This window comes from Poeciliopsis prolifica, unplaced genomic scaffold, assembly GCF_027474105.1.
Source record: "Poeciliopsis prolifica strain line A6 unplaced genomic scaffold, Auburn_PproV2 SCAFFOLD069, whole genome shotgun sequence".
Lineage (NCBI taxonomy): Eukaryota > Metazoa > Chordata > Actinopteri > Cyprinodontiformes > Poeciliidae > Poeciliopsis > Poeciliopsis prolifica.
Window position 1 is genome coordinate 2,068,906 of NW_026562444.1, and position 15,507 is coordinate 2,084,412.

Here is a 15,507-nt window from a genome sequence, read left to right on the forward strand (position 1 = left end):
TCTGGAAATTACTGTAACAATGGATGAACTCAAGTAATGTAATGAAAAGAAAAAGTAAAACAAGGCAAATGCAGTTTGACATTTTTTATATTTTGGCAAACTTGTTAAATACACTTAAAATAATGAACAGAACCAAGTGCAGAGAAAATGAAACCTGCTAATAGATAAACCTGCAGCATCATTTAGTTAAGAACATTAGGTGCTTTACTTAAACCACAAGGTTAACTTAACCTGCTTTAGGTTAACTTAACCTGCTTTAAGTTAACTTAACCTGCTTTAAGTTAACTTAACCTGCTTTAGATTAACTTAACCTGCTTTAGATTAACTTAACCTGCTTTAGGTTAATTTAACCTTCTTTAGGTTAACTTGACCTGCTTTAGGTTAACCTAACCTGCTTTACAACTGAACCAGCTTCTTAGTAAACCCTCCAAGACAGAAAATACAAAGTTTCTATAAGCCTCAAGTTTTCCCTTTCAGTAAGGTCAGTGCTGAAAATGAGAAAAATAAATAGTCAGTACAGAAAATGCGGCCAACATGAAGAGAAAAACCCGTTAGGATTCCTCTACTTCACACACTATAGGTACAACAACTGGTCATTATGCAAAAGAAAAAGAATTGGGAGGGAAATGCAGCTTATTGGCATCTGAAGAGGGAGAGCTTTTAGTTAACTTGGTGTTTAATGGGAGAAGTGAAACAGACCTCCGTGAAGCTGAACCCCATCTACTCAAATAATCCAGCAATTAGTCTGATTGGTTTGTGCTGTTAAAATGTTCGTTTGTGCAGCTTTGGTTTCCGAGATATTAAAAAAGATTTTTTAGGCCATCCAAAATATATACTTTTTAAGATTACAATTTCTAGGAATGTGTCATGAATTTTGTGTCAGTTGGTCACAAGGCAAGAAATCTATTTCCATTAGTTTCTCAGGAGAGTTTGGATGTAAAATTTGTTGACTCTCCCTGAGTGAAACTCCGACACCTTGAGGAAGGAGGAGACCAGAGACCGGCTGGCCGAAAATAGTGTTCATGAATCGGATCAACCTCGAGTTAGGCGCCGTCACACTGGATATTGGAACAGCCAAAATCCAAATTGAAAACAACTTTGCTGCGTTTGTTTTAATGGCACAAACGGAGCACTAACGAACCAGCCCACTTTGGTTTGTTTTGGAGCAAACTGCGGGGATGGTAACTCTGGATGGCCTAAAAAATCATTTTAATATCTCGGAAACCAAAGCTGCACAAACGAACATTTTAACGGCACAAACCTACACAAACGGAGCACTGACCAATCAGACTGTGAAACCTGTGCATCCTATTGGTGGAGATGAACAAGCCCAGGCTAACAGGCTTTGTTGCAGTCGGTCAGTAGGTTGATCAAAACATTTGCGTTTCTCTCTCGATTTTTTGTAACGAGTAACTAAACCACACATTGAAAATGTATCGGAGTAAAAGTATAAAATTAAGTTCGGAAATGTAGTGAAGTTAAAGTGAAAGTTATCAAAAATGTTCATACTCGAGGAAAGTATGAAGTACTCCAAAATATACTTAAGTAAAGTAGTGAAGTATTCTTACTTCGTTACAATTCAACACTGGTCCTGACATGTGTTGTGCTTCCAGATTCGCTTCTTGCCTCCCGACATCCATGAACTCTTCCAGAGGAAACTCCGGGACCGAGCCCTGCAGGAGATGCCCCGGTTCTGCTGGTGCGCTCACGTAAGAACCTCACTGGGCCCGGTTCTGATGAGACCATTAGGGTCGGAACCTTGGCAGGTCGTTGTTTCAATGTTGCTTTGGGGCGCTCCATGAGTTGAACCGGTTCTGGGTCCGGTTCTGATCCAATCCAGGATCCATCAAGGTGTTTGTTTTTACATTTCATCCCTGATAACTGCTCCTGATATGATGCGGAGCTTGAAGGTGATAACTGCAGTTTGAGTCAGAATTAGAGATGCACCGGCCCATCTCTAAATATCTGCACCCATCCTGATACTGACAAATATTTTAGATCAGATGTTGGTGAAAATGTTCCCTATCCCTAAGAGACGATCTATTCAGACTAATTCTATGCTTCGTGCTCTGAGCAAATGTACGCATTACCACAAAATAAAAAACGCCTTCAGATAATATTTCTGTATTGATGTTTAGGCCTGTCACGCTAAACAATAAATCAATTAATCCCACGCTAAATAAAAACTATTGACCTCATTTTAATTTATCTGCTTTATCGCTTCTTCCTGCCTTTTTCTCTTTCTATTGATGACACTGGATGAAAAACGGCTCAGCTCTCGTTCTCTCCACTGACCCCTCTTCCTCATTTTTAGCGTAAGGGAGAAGTGAGCTATATCAGTGGTCCCCAACCCCGGGCTGCGGCCCGGTACCGGTCCGTGGACCAATTGGTAAAGGGCCGCACAAGAAATAATGAAATATTTCCGTTTTATGTATTATGTGAGTCTGGAGGGTCTTTTATTTTGAAAATCCTTCAACAGATTCTCTCGGTGGCGTTTTGGCGCCAACATTGATCCACAAGCAGCAAAATGAACAGAACCAGATCAGATTCTTTGGAAAGTTTGTCTGCAGGCCCAGAGAGGCAGGAGGATGGGTTTGTCCCGGTGGGTTGATTCCCACAGTCCAAGCTGCTCTGGATGGTCAGGTGACCTGATGAGCCAATGAAGCTTCAGACTGCATCACCATGGAGACCCAGTGTCTCCCTGAGCATCACTTCAGCGTCTCCAGCAGGAGAAACAGCTCAGGGTCCATCAGTCGATATCCTGAGTTAAATGTTTAGAAAAGGAAAATGTTGGTTTTGTGGCCCATCTGCATCTTATTTTGAAGGGATATGTAACCGTTACCATGGTGACCAGAGTCAGACAGCGTGAGGTCAGAGGTCGAGATGAGAGGAGATGTGAGTTCTAGGTTTGGTTCACGGTTTAAGGATCGTTGGCCGATTTCCCAAACCTCTGTGACCTCAGAGGCGATAAAAGTCCAACAGGTTCGGTCGGTTTGAGAGTCCAGGAGCAACACGGAACCAGAACCGGTTCCTCTGAACGTCCCGGTTCCTCTGAACGTCCCGGTTCCAGAAGAAGATCCAGTAAAACCCCAACATCCCACAGAATAATCAACATGATGTAGAAGCAATAGTGACAGTTTGTGGATCATAAAAGACAGTGGGAGCAGCCGCTCTATTCTCCCTTCACCCCAAGCCACAGTAAAATTGCCGAGCCTTGACCAGTCCGTGGTGGTAGAAGGGTTGGGGACCACTGAGCTATAGCGTCAGGTAGTCAGGATGCACATCATTTCATACTTCTGCAGCTTGAGAGCCCCTTGAGGACTTAGAAAGCTACAGATATAGTATCTGATATTGGGGAAAAAACTTGAAATGGGACTGGTTCACAGCCGAACGCAACTGCAGCAGTGAGGGAGTATTTCAGATTCAAACCAAATGACTGAGAAGAACCGCTGATCCTTTGCGAGCTGGTATGTCACATTATCATAAAACAGTAGCAACTAAGAGCAGCAGTACAGCCAAATTGCACCTAAAGCACGACCGTCCAAAGACGTTTCCCAGCTGGGGAATAAAGTACAATTGGTGGGCTGTCCCAGTCTTCAAATTCGCAACAGTCCACCATCATTGAAGCAATTAATCGACAAGCAGTGAACAAAACGGACGACAAAGTGGTGCGTGCTCACAGACACCATAGTTGGTGTAATTGGTAATGAGATGCTCCCATTTAATATTCCAAAAATGTTGCAAACATTTGACAGACAATCCAAAATCCCTGGGAAAAATATAGAAGTATCACAAACAGAGATTCCACAACTGTCCAACAGTATTAAAGAGGACATACTTAAGGAAATAAAAGACATTATTATGTGGTAAGTTCAAATATGACCCCTTATCTGATCTTGACCATTCACTATGTAGCTGCTGACTGGACATTTAGAGTCTCTAAACTCTAAATGTTTAGAGACCAGATATGTCCCAGATAACCATACTGCTGACGCCCTTGAAGAAAACCTGAAATCTGCTGTAGCAGATTGGGGACTGGATGAGCACAAACTGGGTTGCATCCCAACAGACAATGGTGCTAATATGGTTGCTGCAATAAGAAATCTTGGCTGGCCAGGGCTCAGCTGCTTTGGCCTCCACCTCCACCTTGCTGATGTTGTCAACCGATGGGGCACTAAGCAGAAGAAGGTGTTGGAGCAACTCCCAGCTGGAAGACGAGTCCTGGTTCAAGACAGAAAACATGGCCATCTCAACCCAACCTGGCACGATGTTTTGGTGTTGGAGTCCATCAACGCAGCAATGAAACCACTGCCTGACTGAGGTCAGATGTCCTCTCAGGGGAAACGCACGTCTGATAAGCCTGTGCTGGACCTGATTAAAGGCGACCTTCTCTCTCAAGGCCATGACAACAGCACACTGACTGCCAGAATTACACAAAACACATCCAAGATACTGACTGAAAACTACAGCTCACCTGCCATCCAAGACCACCATCTTGGATCTGAGGTACCATGGCAGCACGGACAAGGCAGGGGCATTGAATGGCATCAATCAGCTGGTGCAAGAGCAAACTGGACTTAGAACTGTCAGAAGTAAGTGAAGAAGGTGAGGGCTGCAGCAAAGCTGCTAGAGGAAACAAAGGTGACTCTACCGCTGCCCCCCACCCCCTGCAAGAAGAAGAGTCTAAGTTACCTTCTCCAAAACAGAAGAGCTCAACCAACAGGTCAGACCAAGGCTACATATCCACAAAGAGAGCAGGCTGAAGATGCTGTTGGTGTCTCTTGAGACGTGGTGGCATGACAGCCATAGGAGATATCCTTTGATGGCAAACTTGGCTCCAAAATACATGTGTATTTGTGCAACAAGCACCAGTTCAGAGGGAATGTTTAACACAGCTGGAAACATTGGTCCTCCTGAGAGATCCTGCCTTGAGCCACACAAACTCAACATGTTGGAATCTGTCTGACTAAAGTAGCTACAGATCTGCTATAGACTGTTGAGGCCAATGGTCTTATTTAGTGTGCTTTTGTCATTTTGCACTTTTTGTTCATAAAAATGATTTAGATTTTATAAACTGTACTCTTTTGGATGAATGTAGTTTTTATTTAAACTTTGGTTTTATGTTGTGTTCAGTTTTTATTCATATTTTTGTTAACAGAGACTGAGAGCCCATTTTAGGCTGTTTTGTTTATTTTGTTCACCAGTTCCAGTGCTAAATGTTCTTTTGAAAATAAAGCATATTTATCTTGGCAGGATGTACTTGTATTATTAAGTCATTAAAATTACATCAGATCAATATGGGCCAATACTAAACCTCACATATCTGTAGTGAAATTGAAAAAAGCTCGTGCATCAAGTTAGTCACAACAAAGTCATCTTTGACCTGCCAGTAACCCATGTGACTTTATAGCCACATGACTCCCAGCATTCAATCCCTTTTGTTCTCGTGCGAAGGTGTGCAGAGTACAGGTGTGGTTGTACAAAGCTGGTAGCTTTTGTGTTTCACCGGTTTTCTTCTTGTGCTTGCAGCCTTGTTTATGGTCAGTCTTGTCTTCCAGCACAAGGTACTTTCAGTTAGGTTAGGGTTAAGTGGTTATGTTTTGTTTTTCTTTATTCTACAGCAGTAGTTTACTGTTCACTGTGAATGATGGCTTATTTGTGGCTTTTTTGACTTGCCTAAGGCATTTTCTGCTCGTGCTTGAGTGAGTCCTTTAATTTGCCTCCATGAAGATTGTGCTTATTGTGATGATATGATACTTTATCATTTATGATGCTGCACTTGGCTTCGCTCCAGCCTGATGACGGCTCGTGTCGCTCGTGTGCATCTCGCTGTCGAACAACGCGTGGCCCAACTGTAGCGTCGTGCTAGGTCAGGTTAAATCAACCGACTGGGCAGGATCTGCACAGCAAGACCTGTTGCCACGAGGACAGATGGTGGGCCCAATGCAGCCTGCTGTGGAGGACCTTTGATGGACTGATACGGGGAGATTGTCCACAAAGGTGGATCACCTCACTAATGAACTGGCCCAAATGAAGTCTGTCTTCTGGTGTTTTCAGGCAAATACTGGCTGCATGGCACTTCCTCCTGAGCAGGATGGAGTGTCGGCCAATGGTAACAATATTATTTCAGTGGCAACCTTGGGTACGCAGTTCCTCAATTACCTTCAATTACCTTCTGGAGTTAAGCTCCACGATCTATGGTTTCTCCCTCGGAGGAGCAAATATGGGAACTGCATGCCTGGCAGCCATGCAAGAAGCATCTAGGTTTGACTTGGGGCAAATGCCAGTTATGGAACCAGAGATTGCCAAAAACCTGCTCCCAGTCAGGGGTCCAGACAACGTACTGCTTTTGTGTGGCACTGGTTGGCTGGTGCCCTCCCAGGCATTCAAGAGGCAAGTTACCCCACAGGTAATGTTTAAGATCAGCAGTCAGTTATTTTACCCCAGGACAGGTTGGTAGCTAGGATGTCCACACCCGGACTTGTGGGCACTGTATACTCTGTCTCACAGGTACTGTCTTCAAGTCAGAAGCCAGCCCCTTGTCCCTAGCTGGGTGAGGAGGACGACTGTCATCCGCAAGCCTGTGACGGCACAGGCACTGAACCAGGAAATCTGCACCTCGGTTCCCATGGACCTCTGTTGGATCCAGGGGGCTTTTATTCAAAGCTGTTTTTTTTTCAAAGACCACGGGTCTTCTTTTAATTTTTGAAGGTCTTACCTTTTCACATGCTGACCTCACAGATGCTTATTTTCATGTCTCAATTGCTCTGCCTCACTGGCGCTTTCTTTGTTTTGCTTTCCAATGGAAGCATTTGCAGATTATGGTTCCTGTATGGACTTATGCTGTCTCCCAGGGTGTTCACCCTATGGGTCACAGTGACCCTCTCCCCATTTCAGGAGCAATGATGAGAGTGAATGTGGCTTCCTGGAGCAGCATCCTTCTACTGAGGTAGGCAGTGCACTGGCTTTTCTTTTAGATTTTGTTGACAGTCATCCAGTGCTTAAAACTCCACCCTGGTGGTCACTACGGATGAAATACGGCAAAATTTATGACTGTAACCACAGTTCTATCCATCCAGGATGACCACCAGAGTACTCAGTCCATTGGAATCCTTACGGCGCGTGAGAAGATTGAGGGATTGAGCGCCAGGTATCATGTGACTAGTGTCACATGGGTTACTGGCACATGACTTGAGCATGCACAAGAATGATCATTCAGTGCATGAAGCTCCGCCTCTGGCAGTCATCCGGGATTCATAGAACTGTAGAGTTCTAACTTTCGTTTCAGTGTTCCTTTGGGATGCTCCATGAATCAGACCGGTTGAGGATGGACTGTCCCAGCTGTAGAAAGAGCACCTGTTCCAAGTGCAGGTCACCTGTAAGGCACACACACATGCAGTTTGAGCTGAACTCCAAGTAGAATCTGACCTGGTCTGTCTGCTCTGCAGTGGTCTCCTCACCATCAGGGACTTTCCTGTACAGAGTTCAAGGTGTGGCAACAGCAGACCCAGCAGGACTGGGACAGCTCCATGTGGGCCTAAAAACCATCGGTAAAACACCCCTTCAAGTAATCGAGGTCCGAGTTGATACCAAGGTTTGAGCTCTACCCGGTTCTAGCGTCTGATTTGGGCTTGGTCCCGTCAGGGTGGCTCGATCTGGTTGGTTCAATCTGCATTTGGACTAAAAGGAAACATAAAGTTCATTGTCACAGTGCAGAGATTCCCCAGAAAATGTGACAAGCCCGGTGGCCGAGGCAGTCCGCCATGTTTTTGAATCAAAAGATGTGACGGTAACAGGAAATATTACTGGGTAATTATGCTTCTGGAATACATTGTTCACAATGCTAAAATCCACAGCTATTCAGTCTGAAAAACACAAACCACAAAAATACAATTAAAATAAATATCAACAAAAACAAGGAGATTTAATTTATAAGCACTAGCAGGGACCAAGCTTTTGTTTCCTGACTGTAGTCTTTAATAAGCCCAGAGAATATTTGATTTGGTTCCCAGGCTTAAAGGAACAAGTTTTTTCTGATCTCCATAGAGCAGCTCTACCTGACCAGACGTAGAGAAGACATTTGATGTGCAGATTGAAGCATTGTGGTGGTGGGAAAAAAGAGAACCCCCCCCCCAAAGCAAAACAACGTGCTGCGTGACTATGAGGCGAGTGCAACAGCTCCTCCACTGGCTGAGCCACCGGCCCACTGAGGAACACGGGCAGAAACAGCCATGCGCTGGGCAGCATGTTGAGATGTAAATGACACTCATTGTTCTTTGTTCACAAAGATACAATTCCCTCTGCACAGCACGCTCAACACACCTCTGGAAGCACAGATTACATTTGCAGTTGCACAAATGTAATCTATATAATTGCCAAAGGTGAAGCTTTTCTCCAAGAACACCTTCCAACCCTTCCAGTCTGAGTGAAAGGTCAGACGCGGTCCGTGCCGAGGTCGACCGACAGCCAATGTGCAGAGGCGCCTGTGGTTGGTCTGCTTTCACACTCTTGATGCATCAACTATAAAACTTTCAGGAATGATTCTGCTCTGCTGGTGAAATGCTGAACGCAGCAGGCATGCTGATGTTTCTAAAAAAATGCATTTTAAATAATTATAAATAATAATAATAATAACCTGCAATGCCCAGACTGTCACGCGGCCAAGTAAAACCTTGAGGCTCACCACAATAACAGCAGATTGTGACTGAAGGGACAATACGAGGAGAAAGTTATGCAGCCTGAAGTAGCTTAACGATAGATAGCATCTGCCTCGGTAAACTGGGATCTGGATCTGCAGGGTAGGAGCTAAAGGATCTTATTTAGGGTTTTGGCTACTCACATTTAGTGTGTACCTTTGTCTTTAATTTGTATTTCTTGTATTCTTTTGTATTTTGTTCACTGGGTGCCACTTTTCTGTCTGTAAGCTGCTGGTAACTTCAATTTCCTGAGGGAGTCTTCCCAAGGGATCAATAAAGTACGAGTCTAAGTCTATGAAAAAGGATCTGTCTGCTGTTCTACTGCTAGTACCTCTAGGAACCTGCAGTCTTAGGTTCCTACCAGAACCTCAGGGTTTCTGGTAGGAACTCTGAAACAGTCGTGTCTCTGAAGCTGGTAGCTAACCCTATTCTTCCTCCAGTAAAGTCTTGTTTGTCCTCAGAGTGTCCTCGTTGTCAGTTCGTCTTCAGCCTGTCTAAAGGAGGGTGTCTTCACTTCACCTGCTCTCAGTGTCGCCATCAGTTCTGTGGCGGCTGCAGTCAGCGCTTTGCTCTGGGCTCGGTGAGTCCATGTTCTAACTGTTCTACCGGAATCTACTGAGTTCTAGTCCCTTATGACGTCTCCCTCCTCAGACTTGCAGCTTCTCCACTCAGTGTGCGTCCAGAGGTCTCCATGCGCACCACCCAGGGACTGTCTATACCACCTGAGAGACTGGAGCGTGACCCGGCTGCACCGGCTGTTGCAGGTTAGCTGGACTCGGGTCTGGTTCTCAGCCAGACCCGCATGAACTCGCTGTGATGCTCTTCTCCCCTCAGCACTATAGAGTGTCTCCTTCCTGGTTGGAACCGTCCAATGGCAGCTTGGCTCAGTGCAGTCAGACAGGTGAGGTCATTTCCTGTCCCGGGGGAACCCAGCACATCGCGGTCTGTCTGACAGGTGCGTTTGTGTGGCAGTGGCGTGTTTCGTGCCAGAACTGCGAGATGATAGTGGTATGACGAAGGAAGAGCCTTGCGGACGGCCGGCTCCGTACGGAGGATACTGCCAGTAAGGTCCAGTCGGAGGCCATGCGTCCTCTGCTTGCGTACCTGTTGAGGTGAGCTGCTGTCTGTTCCGGCAGGGCTCACTACAAGGAGTGTCTGGTGGAGCAGATCAACCAGTGTAGCGCCGACCCGGCCGTCCTCTTCAGTCCTGCAGAAATGATCGCAGAGCTGCGGCGATGGAACATTGTCGTTCCAAGCAGAAAGCCTGAAGAGCCAGAGCCGCTGTACGCCCATCGCCTCCGCCTGGTCAGTGACATCATCATGACTGGCGTTTACCTGGCGCCTAGGCAGCCTGCCGGGCCGGTAAACGTTTAGCTGCTGAACCGACCACAGGAAGCACATCTGGATTGTGACCTCCGGTCGGTCCAGGTTAGACAGAGACTGTTTCAGCCAATCACAACCCTCGGTTCTGTCTCTCTACAGGTGCTGACTAATTGCCTTCCTCTCATGAAGCAGCGATGCATTTCATCAGAGACATCAGCAGCTGCTCCGCCCACTGCTCCGCCCACAGTCAACCCAACCAATCAGATGATGTCTGATAACTTCAAACAAGTCAAAGGGAACCAATGAGAGAAGTATTCCAGTTGCAACTACCTGAGCTAATTGACGTTGCCATGGTTGATAACAAGGTTAACGAGTTTCCATCCTCTCATCAGCCTTTGGTTTATTTAACTTATTCTTTCTCTTGGAAAAAAGAAAAATTTAACTGAAATTGTTTTAAACAAGAACTGAGAACAAGAAACTTTGTTCTGCTCCTCACGGCTCAAAATGTAAACAGTTCTTTTAAAAAGGTGAAGCTTAACGAGCGTTAGTGATTAACAAGGTGAAGCTTAACAAGCGTTAGTGATTAACGAGGTGAAGCTTAACGAGCGTTAGTGATTAACGAGGTGAAGCTTAACGAGCATTAGTGATTAACGAGGTGAAGCTTAACGAGCGTTAGTGATTAACGAGGTGAAGCTTAACGAGCGTTAGTGATTAACAAGGTGAAGCTTAACGAGCGTTAGTGATTAACGAGGTGAAGCTTAACGAGCATTAGTGATTAACGAGGTGAAGCTTAACAAGCGTTAGTGATTAACAAGGTGAAGCTTAACGAGCGTTAGTGATTAACGAGGTGAAGCTTAACAAGCGTTAGTGATTAACAAGGTGAAGCTTAAAGAGCGTTAGTGATTAACGAGGTGAAGCTTAACAAGCGTTAGTGATTAACGAGGTGAAGCTTAACGAGCGTTAGTGATTAACGAGGTGAAGCTTAACGAGCATTAGTGATTAACGAGGTGAAGCTTAACGAGCGTTAGTGATTAACGAGGTGAAGCTTAACGAGCGTTAGTGATTAACGAGGGGAAGCTTAACAAGCGTTAGTGATTAACAAGGTGAAGCTTAACGAGCATTAGTGATTAACAAGGTGAAGCTTAACGAGCATTAGTGATTAACAAGGTGAAGCTTAACGAGCATTAGTGATTAACGAGGGGAAGCTTAACGAGCGTTAGTGATTAACGAGGGGAAGCTTAACAAGCGTTAGTGATTAACAAGGTGAAGCTTAACGAGCATTAGTGATTAACGAGGGGAAGCTTAACGAGCGTTAGTGATTAACGAGGGGAAGCTTAACGAGCGTTAGTGATTAACGAGGGGAAGCTTAACGAGCGTTAGTGATTAACAAGGTGAAGCTTAACGAGCGTTAGTGATTAACGAGGTGAAGCTTAACGAGCGTTAGTGATTAACGAGGGGAAGCTTAACGAGCGTTAGTGATTAACAAGGTGAAGCTTAACGAGCGTTAGTGATTAACGAGGTGAAGCTTAACGAGCGTTAGTGATTAACGAGGTGAAGCTTAACGAGCGTTAGTGATTAACAAGGTGAAGCTTAACGAGCGTTAGTGATTAACAAGGTGAAGCTTAACGAGCGTTAGTGATTAACGAGGTGAAGCTTAACGAGCGTTAGTGATTAACGAGGTGAAGCTTAACGAGCGTTAGTGATTAACGAGGTGAAGCTTAACGAGCGTTAGTGATTAACAAGGTGAAGCTTAACGAGCGTTAGTGATTAACGAGGTGAAGCTTAACGAGCATTAGTGATTAACGAGGTGAAGCTTAACAAGCGTTAGTGATTAACAAGGTGAAGCTTAACGAGCGTTAGTGATTAACGAGGTGAAGCTTAACGAGCATTAGTGATTAAACGAGGTGAAGCTTAACGAGCGTTAGTGATTAACGAGGGAAGCTTAACGAGCGTTAGTGATTAACGAGGTGAAGCTTAACGAGCGTTAGTGATTAACGAGGTGAAGCTTAACGAGCGTTAGTGATTAACGAGGTGAAGCTTAACGAGCGTTAGTGATTAACAAGGTGAAGCTTAACGAGCGTTAGTGATTAACAAGGTGAAGCTTAACGAGTTAGTGATTAACAAGGTGAAGCTTAACGAGCGTTAGTGATTAACGAGGTGAAGCTTAACGAGCGTTAGTGATTAACGAGGGTGAAGCTTAACGAGCGTTAGTGATTAACGAGGTGAAGCTTAACGAGTGTTAGTGATTAACGAGGTGAAGCTTAACGAGCGTTAGTGATTAACGAGGTGAAGCTTAACGAGCGTTAGTGATTAACGAGGGGAAGCTTAACAAGCGTTAGTGATTAACAAGGTGAAGCTTAACGAGCGTTAGTGATTAACGAGGTGAAGCTTAACGAGCGTTAGTGATTAACGAGGTGAAGCTTAACGGCGTTAGTGATTAACGAGGTGAAGCTTAACGAGTGTTAGTGATTAACGAGGTGAAGCTTAACGAGCGTTAGTGATTAACGAGGTGAAGCTTAACGAGCGTTAGTGATTAACGAGGTCAGGGTTCTGGTTCTAGCTGCTCGGTTTTCTTCACTTTAATAAAATTTGTCATCTTCTCTCTCTGTAGTTTCTGTCTCTATGGCAACCTGGTGTGTTTTCAAACCAATAGAACCTGTCTGATATTGATCCCGACTGCTCTTCATCAGAACGTTCTGGGTCTGGTGGGGTCCACTCTGTAAGGGAAACGATGGAGACATTAGTGATGAAGATGCTTAATGTGTCAGAAGGTGTAATGAGACCAGGCTGGAAGAACCGGATCAGAACCGCTCGGCAGGGGTTGAAGCTGCAGTGTGTAACTTTTACTCATCAGTTTAAACCACCACCATGGTCTGATAATGTTATCTCCTGCTGAAGAAACATCCAATCAGAGCCAGGAGGAGGGGCTTAGTGCTGACAATCAACTTCATGCATTTGTTGCTCAATGTGCTCCTGACCCAGCCTTCCATGATGTCATAGTGACTGACCCAGTATGGAAATTATGGGTCTGTACTGGGTCCATCTGATCTGATTTTGTGAAACTAAACCGGGTCAGAACCAGAACTTCTCTAGAACAGCTTTAAATGTGAAGAAGGTTTTGATTTGCGCAGAAATAAAACTCCAGGATTCAGGTTAAGTTCTTAGCTTTTATTAAAATAAGTTTAGCAGTAAAAACAAATGTGCTGGTCAAAATTCTGTCCAATCGCAGAGGTTGGTCCTCTGTGCTCTGATTGGCTCAGCTGGTCCTGGCAGCAGCTTCAGGTGTGACAGGCTGCAACGTCCTCCAGGGGTCCTGCAGCATGGAGGGACTGAAATATCTCTCCACCGGAACGTCTGTGGGCTGGAAGGCAACAAGCCGAGTCACAATCTGGATTAAAGGAACTGCTTCACACTGGAGCAAAGCGGATCAGAACCGCTCAGGTAACCTGCTGACCTGGTTCCACTTTTAGCATTGGCTGATACCAGCAGGTTTTAAGTAGAATGAACAACGTTGAATCTAAAAAGAACCAGCTGAAGTGGAACCTTGGTTCTGTTCAATCAGCTGGTCCAAACAATCAGAACCACAATGGAACCACAGAAACTGGAGAATTTTTACAATTTTCTACAGAACTTTGATAGTTCTGATCATCACCGAGCCGAAGGTTTCACTGGTGGTTCTGACAGCAGCAGAACAGGCGTTCTATTTATCTGTGCTACCCGTCAGTCCATCCTACCTTATGCATCAACACACAATCTGCTGAGTCAGCAGTCACAATCTGCTGAGTCAGCAGTCACAATCTGCTGACTCAGCAGATTTCTTCTCAATCCGTCCTGCCTGTGGAAGTTTAGTTTCAGGTGTTTTATTTCATCACAGATGACAGTAATCTTTATTTCATTGATTTTCTCTCATGAAGCAGCTGGATTACTAGCAGCTTGTCAATGGAATGATGGTTTAGTTTGCTCTGCACTGTCCTTACTGTAAACAAGTTATTATTTGGTGGTTAATCAGGACTAAATATGTTTTGGTTTTTTGTCCCTATACGTTAAAATATGTTAGTTTAATTCCACTCTTGTCGACTAAACTTGCTAAATAGATGTTAGCGATACGATGTGAAGCTGTAATATCAGTGCATATGAATCATATCCCATCATTTCAGTGACACGTTGTGGCTGATGCTGATAACATATAAAGTATTAATGCACAAAAACCGTTCCAGTGATCTGGATTAGTGTTTAATTCCAATAAAAGCTGTTTCCATCTGATCCGGTTTTTTCTAACAAACGCCTCTGTGTCTCAGATATTAACAGCTAGATATTGTAGGAAAGGATCAGCTGCATCTGCAGCTTTTCATTTCAAACTTTGGTAGGATATTCAGATGAAGGAAGTGATCTGCTTCTGGTTTCATCATCACATCAATTGTTCAATGCTAAGCTAACCAGAACTGCTAAGCTTCCAGTCACTAAATGATCCAATTATTGAACATTAACAAGCCGCTGCAGTTTGTTTGTAAACATGGCGGTAGCAGCTTTAGACGGGTAGCACGGACAGACAGAGCCAGCTGTCGATCCGTGCTGCGGTAGGGAATCTGACGGGGTAGCTCAGATCGTCAGGACACCTGAACCAAACAAACAAGCCCCGCCCACTCCCTTTTGTTTAGAAACATCAGAACCACCTGCAGGTTCGGAGCTCCTGAAGGACTGAAGGACTGGGGCCGCCGGAACCCGAACCCCCTCTCGCCGCTGAAATGCGCCGGTGACCCGTCCATAGTTCCTCTGCTGAACCGGGGAGAGAAGCCGGGAGAGAACCGGGGAGAGAAGCCGGGAGAGAAGCCTGCCCCTGGGCGCTGAGGAGAACCTCCGAAAGGAGACCGAACCCCGGGGAAAGTCCAGTCTGGAGCCGGCCGAGGGGCCCTGGGGCTCCGGTGAAATCCATCCGGAGCTCGGCGCATCCGAGCTGCAGGAACCTGACAAAAACCGAATAGAATGTGGACCGGAACCGGAAACACACGGTTCCATTAAAGCTTACAGCCTGCAGCGCCAACTAGCGGGGGAGCATTAGCCTGCAGGGGGCCGCCTTGTCACATGGTGCGTCTCCACGTCTCTCCATTCATAGGGCCGTTAAACAGGCTGCAATATTTCCCCGGTTCTCTTCATCTTGGCTGTTGAAGTGATGAGTATTTTCATAAAAACTCCAACATACCGAAATTGAAAGTTTTGGATGACCAAATCATAATTAGTCAACTAGCTGATGACACCACAATGTTTTTGAAGAATCCAGACCAAACCCCTAAAGTACTCCAGTTAATTAATATTTTCTCCAAAGCATCAGGATTAACCTCAAATCTGCAGAAGTGTGAACTGATGGCAATTCATGACTCTGATCTGATGGAAGCTTATAATATTCCCATTAAATCTTCAGTTAAATATCTTGGTATTTTAATAACTAAAGATGTTAAACTCAATGAAACCGTTAACATAGAGAATAAAA

The 15,507-nt window shown here is 44.9% G+C and overlaps 2 protein-coding genes across 2 annotated transcripts; one reads left to right on the plus strand and one right to left on the minus strand.

The window, feature by feature from the left end:
• The first annotated feature begins 1,649 nt into the window (after positions 1–1,649).
• On the plus strand, positions 1,650–10,675 carry LOC129351640 (E3 ubiquitin-protein ligase RNF31-like). Its single transcript, XM_055020589.1, has 7 exons — positions 1,650–1,709; positions 9,158–9,276; positions 9,348–9,460; positions 9,531–9,597; positions 9,669–9,759; positions 9,833–10,001; positions 10,179–10,675. The coding sequence occupies exons 5-7, from the start codon at positions 9,707–9,709 to the stop codon at positions 10,323–10,325; spliced, it is 369 nt and encodes a 122-aa protein (XP_054876564.1). The 5' UTR covers positions 1,650–1,709; positions 9,158–9,276; positions 9,348–9,460; positions 9,531–9,597; positions 9,669–9,706; the 3' UTR covers positions 10,326–10,675.
• Positions 10,676–13,172: 2,497 nt separating this feature from the next.
• Positions 13,173–15,024, minus strand: mplkip (M-phase specific PLK1 interacting protein). Its single transcript, XM_055020590.1, has 2 exons — positions 14,693–15,024; positions 13,173–13,380 (listed from the first exon to the last, which is right to left on the minus strand). The coding sequence occupies exons 1-2, from the start codon at positions 14,966–14,968 to the stop codon at positions 13,276–13,278; spliced, it is 381 nt and encodes a 126-aa protein (XP_054876565.1). The 5' UTR covers positions 14,969–15,024; the 3' UTR covers positions 13,173–13,275.
• Positions 15,025–15,507: the final 483 nt, after the last annotated feature.

Excerpts from the sequence above, each read along its gene's own strand:
- mplkip (XM_055020590.1), bottom strand. The coding sequence starts at position 14,968 with ATGCGCCGAGCTCCGGATGGATTTCACCGGAGCCCCAGGGCCCCTCGG. Across the intron at positions 13,381-14,692 it reads CAGGAGCTCCGAACCTGCAG|CCCACAGACGTTCCGGTGGA; the intron begins GTGGTTCTGATG and ends GTTGCCTTCCAG.
- LOC129351640 (XM_055020589.1), top strand. The coding sequence starts at position 9,707 with ATGACGAAGGAAGAGCCTTGCGGACGGCCGGCTCCGTACGGAGGATAC. Across the intron at positions 9,760-9,832 it reads CCGTACGGAGGATACTGCCA|GGCTCACTACAAGGAGTGTC; the intron begins GTAAGGTCCAGT and ends CTGTTCCGGCAG. Across the intron at positions 10,002-10,178 it reads ACGCCCATCGCCTCCGCCTG|GTGCTGACTAATTGCCTTCC; the intron begins GTCAGTGACATC and ends GTCTCTCTACAG.